At 44.4% G+C, this 15734-nt stretch overlaps 1 protein-coding gene across 1 annotated transcript; it reads right to left on the bottom strand.

The window, feature by feature from the left end:
* Window positions 1-675: 675 nt before the first annotated feature.
* LOC123849398 (acyl-coenzyme A amino acid N-acyltransferase 2) lies at window positions 676-5959 on the bottom strand. The gene is made up of 3 exons (XM_045881993.1): window positions 4546-5959; window positions 4104-4306; window positions 676-1269 (listed from the first exon to the last, which is right to left on the bottom strand). Exons 1-3 carry the CDS (start codon window positions 5006-5008, stop codon window positions 676-678), a joined length of 1260 nt encoding a protein of 419 aa, XP_045737949.1. The 5' UTR covers window positions 5009-5959.
* Window positions 5960-15734: the final 9775 nt, after the last annotated feature.

Genomic DNA, 15734 nt, shown 5'->3' on the forward strand with positions numbered 1-15734 from the left:
GAGAGGGGATGGGGTCTGAGGACGAAGCAGACTCCCCGCCGAGCAGGAAGCCCGATGCGGGACTCGATCCAGGGACTCCAGGATCATGACCTGAGCCGAAGGCAGTCGCTTAACCAACTGAGCCACCCAGGCGCCCCCATTCCTGATTAAATTATAAAAAGAAATATATTTTAGGGATAAAAAGAAACATCACTATTCTGAGAAAAAAATAAAGCATCTATCGGAAATCTGTAATGAGCGTTACATTTGTTGGTGGCCTTAGAACTTTTCATATCAAATGTCAGAAACTCAATTTTAAACAGAAGTTACTTGTTTTTCCACAAGTAACTTGGAAGTTCCAGAGAATTCATCTAGATTGGAAATACCTGGGTCCAAGGGATCCCTACCTGGGAAACAAAAGATTATTCAATTTGCGAGGGTATCACAATTTTGAGATAGCAATGTACCCTGGTGCATATAAACTAAGACTCAGTTTACAAAAAATTCAAATCACATACAAATTTGTCAGATATTGAACCTGTGCCCTTGGCCCTTGATTTTTGCCCTATCTCCTTCCAACTGATTCAAGATAACAGTGAATCTAGAGAAGTCAGAAGAACCCCCTCTTCCCATCATCTCCTTGCCTTATTCTCATTTTTTATGTCTCCCCACTCCATCATCACACTGAGCCCTGGCTCAGAGTTTCCTACTGGTTTGAATAAGGTGTTGCCTGAAGAATTTCAGCATCTCTCCCCAGGAGTGCTCCTGGGCTGCAGCGTGGGCAATGCGGTCCCCTCCCCAGAGCAGGGAACAAAAAGAGTTCTTGTTTGGGGAGGCATAACACAGTGGTGTATAGGGCGGCTCTATGAGATGGCCCGCCCCAGGGTACGCCAGCATCCTTCCATTGTTTCTCCCGTGGCTCCAGAGCTGGTGCAGGGCCTGCTCAGCATGCTCCTTGCTATTCAAGCATTCATCATTCTCTCCCACCACGAAGAGGATTGGACCCTGGGCCTTCTCAATAGGAAGCACGCTCTGCTGATTCAGTTCATCCCGGGGATCCCCCCTGTAGTGACGGAGTCGCATAGACCCTGAGATGTCATACTGCATGCGCTCCATAAACGAGGGGATGGGTGTTATAACCAGATCTTTGTACCTGAGCGGAAATTCATAGATGGCATTGGGCCCATTGATGCAGATGGTGGCTACCACCTGCTTCAGGAAGCAGGCCATGGCCAGTCCGATCTCTGCACCTTTGCTCACAGAGATCACTCCGATTCCTGGCATTTGGACCTGCAGCACAAAATAAAGGGAACCCATCAGATGCCACACTCGAAGGAGCTGCCCTGCAGGCCAGCAAGCTAGTGTCATGGAAACGGTCAGACAATATGGGATGGGAGTCCTAGCGCTGGGGTTTACCAGCTTCTGTGACTGAAAGCATTGCCTCCTTGCCTTCTGGAAGCCTTATTGTCTTATGGGAGTGATAATACTCCCTACCCTGCAGGATCGTTAGAAGGATTTAGTGAAACAATAGAAATAAAAACTCTTCATCAAAGGCAGAGTTCCATAAAAGCAAAAAGAGTTTAAATGCACCAGCAACATTCAACATCACCTGTAGAAGCAGGTAAACTTAGGAATCAAATTCTTCTTTCCAGCTAGGAAAAGAGGTTTCCCGGGTTCTTTTGAATACTATGTAGGTGTTATTCATGTTTAAATAGCAGTTTATGGCTGCACAGGTTTTGCACATCCATTAATCCAAGAGCTAATCATGGAAGCATTGGGAGGGTAAAGATAAAAGACTCGGATTTTAGAAACAATTGAATTCCAGCGCCCCGTCTAATAGGAAAAGTAGTAGGTCGTAGGAAGGGGTCCTTAATTCTGTGGAAGGCTGAGGGAGCAGAGGGAAGGAAGAAGTTTGGAAGATGAGTAGGGAAAGGAAGGGCATTTTGGACAGAGAGAAGCAAATACATAGCAGCCTGATATGTTTACTTTGCTTACAGTTGTATGCCCAGCACCTGTCATCAGATCACCTAAAAAAAAAAGTTGTTTTTTTTTTAATTAGAGTTTCTGAGATCCAGTTTTCAAGTTTCTACTTCAATAGGTCTGAGTGGGCCCAAGAAACTCATACTAGCACATATCCCCCAGGAAATCCCGTGTGCTTCTACGTTTGAGAACCATCCATAAGAAGAACGGACTTGGGAGCGAGGGAGGAGACTATCATCACTGGAGAGGGGAAACTACACAATGGCTATACCACAAAGGGGCAGTGATGAGGGAGCAAACTAAAACAGTGGCAGGGAGCGTGAAGAGGGTGTGACGTATTGAGAAAGATTGGGGAACAGACCCTAAAGCACTTTGGGACTGGTTGAGGATGCAGGGAAGGGAGAGAGGGGAAAAACAGATGGGCAAGGATGACAAGGTGAATTTATCAAGAGTTTACTGTATGCTGGGTCCTCAGCTAAGTGCTTTACACATAAATTGTCTCAGCTTGTCCTTCCAATAAGAACCCAGAGATTCAGGAAGTCTACGAGTCTTGCTTAAATTAAGGTTATAAAAGTATCAAGGGGCCGAGGTAGGAATTGACTCTCTTCTGATGATACCAAATCTAAATTGAATTTTGCCAATTGTACTTCCTCCTCAGATAATGTCACAAATAGGGGCATTTGAAATGAAAAAAAAATTTTTTTTTAACTTGAAAATTTTATCTGGGATTTAATTCCTTCCAAACAATCCTTTAAAAGAGAGCCAAATATGCTTAGAAAATTCACACATATATTTGATGCCGATGATAGCATAACACTGAAGATGAAGATACTAATAATACTCTGATAGGAGACAGGGCCTCATGCCTCCTAGAGAAGAGTCAAGGCTCTCCAGAGAGAGAATGATCCAAGTCACAGAGTCAGGATAACCTAATGGTCTGTAGCAAAGACATTGCCACAAGGGCTGTCTAGTTCTGACACGTGACTTAATCTGAGTGTGCCTTCTCATCTGAAAAATGAGGATGTCCACAGTACTCACATCACAAGGTAACTGTGAGTGTTAAATACGAGTGCTTTTAGAGTATTTAGCAGAGAGTCAAACAGAGTCGTTTAATAAATGTTGGCCGGTATGATTGTTTTACCATGACAGGTTGAGCCATAAAACATAGCTGATATTTGAACATTTTCAAACTGGAAAACCAGAATTATATGTTTCAGCTTAACAGAATGTCAACCCAGACACCTGACCATGTGATATTTACTCCTATGTGTCTGTTTTTAGTCACTAACACAAACATCAGTACTTCGAGACCTCTTCAAGAGGTCTAGATTATAATTCATCTAATATTTAATTCCTAGAAAAAAAGCTGGATTAAGAGATGTACTAGTTCAGTCCTTCTCAAACGTGAATGTGCATCCAAATCACCTGGGGATCTTGTTAAAATGCTGACCGGGCTGCAGCCTGAGAGTCTGCATTCAAATAGCTCTCTGGTCATACCAAGGCCTCTGGACAGTGGACCACATTTTCAATGGTACAACAATACTTGACAGAGTACTAAAATGATCCTTCCTTTCTAGATTCCTTTCCCAGCTTGGGGCCTTGGATACTTACTTGGGGCTTAGTTCTGCCCCGAGATCTGATACTAACTGAAGCGCTAATTCAGCTAATCTGATGGTGCAGCCACCTCCATTCTGCTGATAATTCTGCTCTGATCCTGTGGCCCAGCTCTAAAACTGAACTTCTGCATGTTCTCAGTCTCAGGAGCATTACCCCATGCAGAGACAATCATTGAAGTTTAAAACCACGTCAAGCCAGAGAATTCATCATTTGAGATCAGTGGCTGATAAAAATAGAAGAGCCACTGATGAATAAGTCACATGCACTTCAAACGTAAGGAGTCTTGGCTTTTTTTTTTTCCCCGCTGAAAATAACCATAATCTATCCACCATTTATTGTCTTTTGTGCCAGGAAGCTGATCGGCAACCCAACAATACTAGAAGGTCGACATTATCATCCCCATTTTAAGGGTAAACTGTGCTATGCCCAAGTCTAAACAGATTGGTAAAATAGGCAAAACAGCCATTTCTGATTTTTTTTTTTTTGCTATAATGTTGCAAGGTAGAATGAAAAGTATTCTAAATTACCTTGGGATGAGCTAGTAGCAAGTTAGCAGCTTCCTCAAAATATTCCAGGTCGATCTCCTCCAGTAAATTGGGCAGATCTTCGTAGGCAAAGTAGGCCAAGGCCAGCACCGCAAATCCGTGCGCAGCCAAAAGACTGGCCCGAAACTCAATCAGACCCCCTCCGCCCCCAAACAAATCAATGACTCCTGGGAAAGGACCTTCCCCTGAAAGCAACAAAAAGAAAAGAGAATGGGATCAGAAAGAGTGGAAAGAGGGTCAAGTGGCTAAGAGGGTAAGTACAAGGTGAACAAACTGAATTCCACCTTCACACACACACACACACAATGGCATGTTGGTTTTAAACTATTGTGAGAAATACTAGTTCTCCAATAATGTGATGCCATTTGTTTTTGTTTTCATATTCATCAACAACATTTCCTTTATCACCAACAATTAGTCTCACCTGGAGGCAGGAAAAGGGCTCCTCGCACCCGACCTTTTCGGATCTGAATACGCTGTACCCCAGGGGCTGAGAACCAGCGCTGGACCACCTGGCTGGCCATGGGCTCACCTATGATGGAATCTTGGAAACAAACTGAGTCATACAGGTTCAGAGTGACCCAAAAGGGGCTGTTCATCACATCCTTCTTAAGCAGCCTCCTGAAACCCTTCTGGGGCTTCAGAGACCAGAAGAGGCCCATCGGGTGGACCCCCACATAGTCGCCTCCACATGCAGGAGCCTGCATTAGGTCCAGCTCACCAACCTCGTTCGCCTTGTAGAAGGCTTTGGACTGGAACACATTCCCCTTCTCATCCTTCAGAGACGCCGTTAGGGTCACCAACTGCATCGGGGACAGGCCTGTCACTTGGATGTGCACTGACTCATCTACGAGGGCGCTTGCTGGGGTGGCTGTCAGCTGGAACATTGGCAAGTCACAAAGGGACCAAGCGGTATTCCCTGCCCTGGAGGGGGAGAGGAGACTTGGAGCTGGAGACCGAAATCCCAGGAGAAAGATTGAGACAAGGCTTGCGTTAGGTCTGGCCAAGCTCTACTTCTAGAGACCTCACGCAAAATATATAGAACATTCAGAGGAGGGAAAAGAAGACGTGCAAGAGGACTCATTATTCTCATTTTACGTATGAGGAAACGGGTTGAATGACATGCTCAAAACCTCATAAATAATTAACAGTAAAACTGGAAATTCAAGCTAAGGCTGATACCCACAGCCCCCTCTCTTATCCATTATAACACTGTAGTAAACCTTCATTTTATGGTTTGGGGTAAATTGAGCTTTAATTCCTCAGTTGAGATAATACCCGTGTGACCTACTTCACAGGGTGTTTGTTAGGATCTAAGGAGGTAATGCATGGAAAAGCCATTATAGGAAGGATCAGTGCTACTTTTCAAGCCACATACCTACCTGGGTAGAGTTACATAAACAAGAAATATACTATGGTGTTGTGTATTTTTTGTTTTAGCCTCTAAATAAGACCAACTTGCAGCTTTTTTTTGTGTGTTCCCATTATTTATTCCTTTTAAGGGAAAATAAACCTCCATGATCTTGTCTCTGCTTTTATGCCTTTCTGATGGACTGATAAACGTCAAAATGTCGTTTGTGGTAAAGAGACTGTAAAAGACATTGGGTCAGCTATTTCGTACTCTGCTCCATTAATGAGCAAAATTTGGGGTATTTCCTCCTTCTTTACATCCTTTCTCCTTTCCTTTCTTTTCTCTCTCCTCACTTTTCTCCTTTCTTTCATACCTCATACTCAACAAAAAAAAGTTGAACCTATTTACCGACAACAGATGCAGAGTAAAATAAGAATAAAATAGAATTGGGGAAGTATGAACCAAAATCGGGCATTGGTCAAAGAAAACCTAGAGCATGAAAAGTAAAGCTTTTTGCGGGCTGTAAGTTTGGCACCGAATTAGTGACAGCCAAAGGAGAAAAGGTAACTTGGTCAGTTCCATTGTTCTAATTATTATCATAGAAAAAGTTACCAGGTCCTCAAGGGAAAGGAAAAAGAGAGGTCTTTCCAATGTTTAGCTCTATAAGAAATTTCTTATATGAAACTTTGACATAGGTATGTGCCATTTTTTTTGACAAAGTCTTGATACAAATTGTAATGATAGAAAAGCCTCCTAAAGCCCAGGGATGGAGACTCAGCAGCTATGTTGAACCATGTGACTTCAACCTATGGCCACTGTGCATTGGATCAGGGCTGAATACCTGATTCAAGATGTGCCAGGGGTGTTTTCCCCTTGCCTATTTAGAATGGGGACCCAGAGATCACCAGTCACTCTGATTTGTCAGAAATTCCCCATAATGGTCACTCTCACTCTATGTGTACATTTTTGCTATTTCCACCAAAGTGTGTGCCAGAGATTAGATGAGAGTGACATTCCTATAAGAAGCAGTTCTCTCAAGAAAATGATATGGATTTCACAAAAAAGGAACCATGAAACAAATAAACGAGAGAGAGAAAGACCACTTGTCAGGCCAACGGTGTGTGCTTGTGAATGCTATCTCAGGTTTCCCTACCAAAGACAAAGAAGGGACCAGATGATCAGTAACCCCATAGTCATCGACCCTTGCAATATGGGCTAAATAAAGTCAGTGTCTTTCACACCTTGTATCTTGTGATGGGTGTACCTTTGTGAGGATTTTGTAAGGATCCAAGGCAAAGTTTGACAGATTGCCTTCCCAGAAGTTGGCTGTGAATCTAACAGACCTCAGACTTATCAAGCCTCTGTGCCATCATTCCCTTATATTCAAGAAACAAGAAGAGCCAGAATTAAAATACACACATACACAACACACATGTGAAAGAAGACTTGGTACCTATACACCTGGGGTTCTAAGGAACCCTGAGGTTTTGTGAAATGTTACTAGGGGTTTCCACTAGAGTTCTTAATTGAGAAAAAAAGAAACTGTTTTGAACTTCAAATGTCATGTGATTATAGTGCACATAATGATGGATAGTGATTGAGTGGTCCTATTAGTGATTTCTTTACAAGTTTTTCATCCCATGAGGGCAGTGTGAAAAAGGATCATGTTCATTTTCGGTTTTGGATCCAAGAGAGAGGAGGCCCTTAATGGTTAGTGAGCACTCTATTGCACGGGGAGGAGGATGATAGGCTGATGATGTTTGCTTCTCCTTCCTCAATCACGTACTCCAAACTCCCTTTCCACTTTGTGAAATGAGTTAAGGTAGTAAACAAACCCTGCTGCTGTAAAGGAAAATTGGAGGGAAATTTGCATTCCAAAAAATGAACTCTTACACACTGCAACTCCTCTGAGCTCTGACACTTTGCTATTATTTGTAAGCATTGCAAAGTGTGGACCGAGTAAGAAAGGCATTGTAAAGTAGGGGCAGGATCAGAAGAGCATTGTAATAAGGAATTGTTTTTTTCAAGAATTTTTCTCAGGGCACCTAGGTAGTTCAGTCGGTTAAGCGTCTGCCTTCGGCTCAGGTCATGATCCCAGGGTCCTGGGATCCAGCCCCACATCGGGCTGCCGGCTCAGTGCGGAGCCGGCTTCTCCCTCTGCCTGCCCCTTGAAAATAAATAAAATTTTTAAAAATCTTTGAAAAAAAAAAGAATTTTCCTCCCTTTGTTATTTATTATGCCACTCTTTTATATTTTAGTAAGCATTTGCCTTTTATAAACATGTCTGATGGTCCAATAGGCTGATTTTTGAAGATAAATTTAAAGTGGAGGAAGAGGATTAAAGGACCAGATGCATGTCTCATGAGATCCGAAATGGGGAATTACCATCTTCTGAGTCATTTCACAAGAGTCGACATGCCAAAAAGTCTGTCTTTACAATGAAGCTACTAACCGATGGGATTTACACTAGCTGGTAATATAAGTTGTCCTGTCCCATGTGCATTGTCTTTAACAAATAATTTTAAAATGCAGCGACAGCTCCAGGAAAACTGAAAGGGCAATCATATACCACAATCATTTGACAAGTAAAGGGCCTGGTTCTTTTAAATGGCTACTGGAATTCTACTCTCCCCTTGGTTCCCTTTTTTTCTCTAACAGCAAACATTTATTGGGCACTTACTAAACGCTAGCCGCGGGTGATATTAATTCCCATAATAAAGCTTTTCCAATTTCCAAGGTCCTTTCGTGGTCATTATAAGTTAGGAGATCGAACTCAGCAAGTGACTTACCCAAGTTTGCCTGTGTTAACGGTGCAACAAGATTTTTAACCCAGGCCATCTAACCCTTCTTTTAAATCTTATTTATTTTCCCCAAATGACAGTAGAAATGTGAATGTGCATTTTTTTTCCTGGCCTCTCCTACCCTTGTTTCTTTTTTACTACTTTCTTGTCTTTGGTTTCATCTTTTCCTTTCCCTGACTCTGAAGCTTTTAGTGACAGATACAGCCTGATGCACAGTATGGCAGGACTGATGATGGAAATGTAGGATTGAATTTTAGTCCACAAACTCACATGTGCACAAAATGCGGTTTTCCTACTATTCGAGATTCAACATAATTTCTCTTTTGAATCCTTGTTCTTCCAGGTGGCAGAGATGTACTCACAGAATTTAAAAGACCTGCTTTTCCTTGCAGTCCAAGTAAGTCCCAGTGACTTGTATGGTGCCAAAAGACTTGGCCGGAACGCCCTGCTCCTACGTTTTTATGCCTTCTTCCAAACCCATTTTACAATGAATGCCAGGGGGTCCAAATTCAGATACCTGGAGGGGCCGAGCAGGTCATACCAGTTTGCAGATAACGGTGAGAAGGAATGCAATATAAGACTGTAGTGAACTGAAGAAGATCTGCCCAATCTAAAGGCATTCAGATGTGTTCTCCTGAAAACAACACAACACAAAACAGCACATACACACAAAAACAACAAAAACCCCAAGGTGGGTACCAAACAAAACACACCTATTTGTGACTTTTGGAATTCACATCATCCTATTAGGCTTTTTTGTAACCCAAAGGCCAGGAAAGCATTTTTCTGTTTTTCCCTTTGTGTTGTGCCACCGTTTCCTGAGGCACTGAGGGGAACCGATCTCCCTCAGCTAGGACAAGGTAAAATGGAAATACCAAAATACAGTGGTGGGAAGTGGGAGGTAAGGACTCGTACAATATTATTTCCAGTGGTGTATGGCAAGTTAGCCCTGCCCCTAATATCCAAAGCCCTCCAACGTTCTCCTTATTACCTCTCGCCACACTTAATATTTGTGACTTTTTCCTGCTTTCCCTGTATTCTACTTCTATTGTCTTATTCTCGATTGGATCCCAACTAATCCACATACTGTGATAGGAATTAATACCTTTGTTAGTTAATAAGGCTTATTGCCTCTCAGAAGCAGACCCTCACAGATTTTCTAGAATAAGTCGTAAGAAGCCTGAAAGCTTATCCTGTCCAACGCTGTATTGTCATCATCATCAATAAAGAACCTACTGTATACAGGGACACCCAGCTGAAGATGACTCTATCCTCTGGGCTCTCTGCCATGCCACTCGGAGCACTTAATATGTTACTGAAACTTATCCTAGAGCCATTTTTTTTTATTCTTATGTTAATCCCCATACATTACATCATTAGTTTTAGATGTAGTGTTCCATGATTCATTGTTTGTGCATAACACCCAGTGTTCCATGCAGAATGTGCCCTCCTCAATACCCACCACCAGGCTAACCCATCCTCTCACCCCCCTCCCCTCCAGAACCCTGTTTGTTTTTCAGAGTCCATCGTCTCTCATGGTTCGTCTACCCCTCCGATTTCCCCCCCTTCATTCTTCCCCTCCCGCTACCTTCTTCTTCTTCTTCTTCTTTTTTTTTTCTTAACATATATTGCATTATTTGTTTCAGAGGTACAGATCTGAGATTCAGCAGTCTTGCACAATTCACAGTGCTTACCAGAGCACATACCCTCCCCAGTGTCTATCACCCAGTCACCCCATCCCTCCCACCCCACCCCCCACTCCAACAACCCTCAGTTTGTTTCCTGTGATTAAGAATTCCTCATATCAGTGAGATCATATGATACATGTCTTTCTCTGTTTGACTTATTTCGCTCAACATAATACCCTCCAGTTCCATCCACGTCGTTGCAAATGGCAAGATCTCATTCCTTTTGATGGCTGCATAATATTCCATTGTATATATACACCACCTCTTCTTTATCCATTCATCTGTCGATGGACATCTTGGCTCTTTCCACAGTTTGGCTATTGTGGACATTGCTGCTATAAACATCGGGGTGCACGTACCCTTTCAGATCCCTACTTTTGTATCTTTGGGGTAAATACCCAGTAGTGCAATTGCTGGATCATATGGTAGCTCTATTTTCAACTTTTTGAGGAACCTCCATACAGTTTTCCAGAGTGGCTGCACCAGCTTGCATTCCCACCGACAGTGTAGGAGGGTTCCCCTTTCTCCGCATCTCCACCAACATGTCGTTTCCTGACTTGTTAATTTTAGCCATTCTGACTGGTGTGAGGTGGTATCTCATTGAGGTTTTGATTTGGATTTCCCTGATGCTGAGCAATATTGAGCACTTTTTCATGTGTCTGTTGGCCATTTGGATGTCTTCTTATCCTAGAGCCATTTATGCTGTGTTTTTGCTTTCCTGTGAATCTGTAAATTTCTTGAGGGCAGGATCCTGTCTGATTTGTCTTTGTCACATTCACTGCACATGGAGCCCTTCACTTCCTGGTATTCAACTGATTATTCAGAATGCTTATTGATTGGGGCGCCTGGGTGGCTTAGTCGTTAAGCGTCTGCCTTCGGCTCCGGTCATGATCCCAGGGTCCTGGGATCGAGAACCGCATCAGGCTCCCCGCTCGGTGGGAATCCTGCTTCTCCCTCTCCCACTCCCCCTGCTTGTGTTCCCTCTCTCGCTCTTTCTCTCTCTGTCAAAAAATAAATAAAATCTTTAAAAAAAAATGCTTATTGATTGTGCTCCACTTCATTCCCATAAACTCTCATCCATTTACCTAATTCTTCTTCCCTGTTTACAGGCTTTTTCACTTCCCAGTCTAATCTCTGCAATATTGTCAGACAGATCTCAACACAAAAATAATCGAATCTCTCTCCTGCTTTAAACTTCCAATGGCTGAAGGGTGATGGGGGAGGTCTAAATCCTCTGGCCTAGCATTAAGACCCTTTGCAGGGGAATGGTTCCACCACAGCACCCTGGAGGGTTTCCCTGTGTCTACAGGCAAAACTTGCACCACCAGGACCTAAATCTGGATGGGATGCCTTGCAATCGCAAGAACGTGGCAAGACAGGCAATCTTTCGAGGGGGCTTCACAAGATTGTTTTCTCACCTCTCTTATCCTTTTTTTTCTTTTTAAAGATTTTATTTATTTATTTGAGAGAGAGAATGAGAGAGAGAGAGAGAGAGAGCACATGAGAGGGGGGAAGGTCAGAGGGAGAAGCAGACTCCCTGCTGAGCAGGGACCGCCCCCCCCCCCGCCCCCCCCACACAGCCTGCCCGCTGCAGGACTCGATCCTAGGACTCCAGGATCATGACCTGAGCCGAAGGCAGTCGCTTAACCAACTGAGCCACCCAGGTGCCCCTCTTATCCTTTTTTTTTTAAATTGTTATAGAATGGACATATGATATTAGTTTCAGGTGTACAACATTGGACAACTGTACATTACCAAATGATCAGCGTGAAAGGTTTAGTTACCATGTGTCATCATACAAAGTTATTACAATGTTATTGGCTGTATATTCCCTATGCTGTACCTGATGACTTATTTATTTTATACATGGAAGTTTGTAGCTCTTAATTGTCTCTCCCTATCTTACGGGAGGCTGCTATGAGACAGCTTTTCCCCCCACCTCCCTGGTTCCAGAGAGGCATAGAGGACTTCGGGGCACGGCTACAGGCTCTGGGACAGTTTTGCTGCAGTCTGGAGTTGGATCCTCAGCAACGGGGTACCTGCAACTGTGTCGAGGTCACGGGGCCCCTTTTGTTTCAGTGCCATCATTCAGGACTCAGACAGCTGGTGCCTTTGGCTTCTCTTGCCTTCATTATCTATGTAAATAATAAACTGTCTGAATCTAACAGGGGCTACTATTTCTTTACCAGCTGAATCTGTCAGTCTTGGAGTTGGACTTCCCTTTGTGTTTGGTGCCCGTTATAACAATCTGATTCAATCAAAGCTTTTACAAGTCACCCCAACCTACTTACTAGTCCAACCGTCTCATTATAACACTTAGCATATTGTAAGTGATATTGTAAAAATCTGCTTCTTTCTCTCCCTCCCTTTTTGCTCTATCCAGTGTAGTGGCCTCCAGCCACATATAGCTAATTAAATTTCAGTGTATTAAAAACAAACAAAATTTTAATTCCTCAGTCACAGTAACCACATTTTAATTGCTCAATAGCCACACGTAACTAGTGGCTACTACACTGGGCAATTCAGATAGAGACTATTTCCATCAGCCTAGAATACTCCACTGAACAGCACTAGTCCAGATTGTTAATTATTCCTCAAGGGCGAGAATTACCCCTTGCTCAACATTCTATTCCTCAGTTTCTAGAATAGTGCCAGGCACATAATCTGCTTCAAACAGGATAAGCCTCCCAGTGGTTGCAGAGAGAGCCCTCGGCAATGTGGAAGCAACCTCTTGGGCTGAAAGCTGAAAGCCATTTTGTGAAGCAGGTTCCAGACTCCCATGGGGAAGGGTATGGTTACACCCCTGGGAGAACTTGACCTATCTTGGAGAAAAGGCAGCCAGGAACTGGTAGGACGCTAACACAATAGATGGCAGGAAACAAAGAAAGAAAGAGAGCAGAAGGTCACCCACCGGAGTTAAACCTACTAATCAAGAAACAAAAGTCCTTTCCCTTTAGGGGCTTTTCTTCTTCATCACAGGTACTTCCTTCCCTACCACCCCCCTCAACCTTCCAAGCAGTAAGTCTCAGAGACAAATTTCCCAAGTCAAGAAACAATCTCTCCATAAGTTCACACGAGTAAGAGGACCCTGACTTTGCAGCTGAGTGTGCACTTTGCCCCCAAAACAATCTCTAAAGGATCTCTTGTTAGGTGGATGCTTCTAAAACATAGATCCGCGTGGCCGAGCAATCGGCCACCCATGAGGGAGGCGTCGGTCCTCGCAGGTCCCCCAGTGAGCTGCGCTAGCCGCCCAGCTGAGAGGAATGCACACAGCTGAATGAAAGCCACCTTCCCGGGTGCCCTGCCGAATACTGCGCAGCCCTCAGCCAGGCCAGGCCGTGACAGCCCGACTCCCCCGCACTCACCCTGAGTTCAGCTGCCGGGAGCAGTCTGGAGTAGGGCGGCTTGCTGAGCCAACTAGCTTCCCCAGTCTATTCTTCCAACTGAGCCAGCCAGGCACCCGCTAGCCTGCTCTCCCTCACCAAACTGTCAGCTGCTCCTTCCTCTTATGTCCCCAGGGACAGGACTATGGGCCCTGCTGTCACGGGGTCAGGGCAGGGTCTCAGTGCAGCTGGGGCACCTCTCAGTCCAGGTGTTTCACAATGGATCTCGGGTTTCATCACATAGCTCTGGTTTCTAAGCACTTCCCTGACTCCTCTCCACTCCCAGTTCTGGTCTCCTTTCCTGCAAACCCTTCTCCATTGCCTCCTTGGAGTCGGTGCTCTCTTAGGCAACTGCCTTTTTTGATCGTGTTTAACAAGGAAAGTCCCAGATATCTAGCCTCCAAGCAGTGTGGGCTGAAGACTCACCCGAGGGGCCTGTTAAGTCAAGGTTCCTGGGCCCCTGCACCTGGAGATTCCAACTGGAGTAAGGTCCTGGGATTTGTATGTTTAGCAGGGGATTGCTAAGGCATAGCTGGGTCTGTCAACCACTCTTCCAAGGGACAACAGAAGCCCTCCCAATGCAAAAATGCTTCCCTGGGGCCAGAACCTCTGAAGTCTGCCCCACTGTTAATCTCCTCAGCCGATGTCCATTGTCAAAATGTACAAATGATCAAGTTTACAGATTGTAGACTGTGCCTCCAGGTGGTGACTTGCTTGAGGGAGGGCACTGTGACTTTTCATTTTTGCACCTTTTGCAGCCAGTGAGGTGTAGCTGGGAGACCACCGGTCTCTGGAACCAGAGAGACCTAGACTGGAACCCGGACTCCTCAACTATCCGTGGGACTGACCTCAGGCAGATTGCTTAACTTTCCTTGTGCTTCTGACTTCTTAAATGGGAGTGATATGTAAATGTATTGAAGGTGAAATATAAGCCTTGAGGGAAGAGGGCTGATCTTGGAAGTCAAGGGAAGTCATGGGCAGGTTGGAGGTACTAAGGAAAGAGAATGGTGCCTCCGCACACAGCTCTCCCAGTGGATGAGAGGTACCTTGGCAGGATAGCAAGTCTCCCAGTTGAGGGACTAATTCCCAAGATCAGGTCCCAGGGTGGGATCAGTGTCATTTTCATGAAGATTCTTTTTTTTTTTAAGTTTTTTTTTTTAAGATTTTATTTATTTATTTAATTGACAGAGAGAGAGACAGCGAGAGAGGGAACACAAGCAGGGGGAGTGGGAGAGGGAGAAGCAGGCTTCCCGCTGAGCAGAGAGCCCAATGAGGGGCTCGATCCCAGGACCCTGGGATCATGACCTGAGTTGAAGGCAGTCACTTAACCGACTGAGCCCCCTAGGTGCCCCTTCATGAAGATTCTAAGAGCAGTGCAGGAAAGGGTGGGCAAGTCAGGAGGTTCCAGCACCCAGGTAATCAAGGGGGAGCAGGTCAGGCTGGCACAGAGCCAGGTCTTCTCCACTCTGCTGCCCAGAATGGAAAACACTGGGGAACCTAGCAGTCCATGGGCCCCTAAGGGCTACAGCAAACGAGGAGTAGGGACACTGGGCAGTGAAGTGATGACTGTGTAGGGAAGAGACCTTAGCAGTTATCACTAGCAGGTGTGAACCTTGCAGGAAGGACTGAGGTCCTCTAGGGTAGAAGGATATCTACCTGCAGTCTGCCCTCAGACCCACGTCTGCAACATCAACTCTTACCTGGGACCCCAAAGCCTGCTGACCTGCCCTGAAGATTTGAGCCCCTGCAATCACACAAGCCAATTCCTTAAAATCCATCAATCTCTCTCCCTTTCTCTATGCACACCTTCTTTAGGTATATTTACAGGGCCTGAGAATGTAACTGACATAAGACAGATTAAGAGGTGAAAAGCACACAAAAGTATTTAATATAAGTTTTATGTGGCACAGGAGCCCTCATAAGGAATGAGACCCAAAGAAAAGCAAATACTTGCTTTTATATTAGCTTGAACAAAGACAGAGACAATTGTGGAAAAGTAACTGAACTATGTGGGCAGTTTACTTTCCTTCTGGTATAAGGAGGACACCTTCCATCTGGGAGTTTTATCTCCTGCTTTCAGGAGGGAAAAAGGAAGGGTCAGAGGGCCCTTCTTGTATCTGCTGTTTTTTTTTTTAACTGCTGATTTTTGTTAAAGAGGTATATTTTGGGGTGACATATTCTGGTTTCCTTCAAAGGAGAGAGAAGAAGAGCGTGAAAATTAGTGACTATGGAATGAAGACTATTCTACTGGGGTAAAGTTACAGGTGTACTTTCATTGAGCTTCCACATAGCTGCAACAATCAGTGGAAAACTGACTTCTTCTCAATGGTAGACCCAACAGTGTCCCTAGTCATCATTAGAACATAAAAAATTTCTCCATAATCAGAGTA

This window comes from Mirounga angustirostris, unplaced genomic scaffold (genome assembly GCF_029215605.1).
Source record: "Mirounga angustirostris isolate CCGP_5_RB_7025 unplaced genomic scaffold, mMirAng1.0.hap1 SCAF_15, whole genome shotgun sequence".
Classification (NCBI taxonomy): domain Eukaryota; kingdom Metazoa; phylum Chordata; class Mammalia; order Carnivora; family Phocidae; genus Mirounga; species Mirounga angustirostris.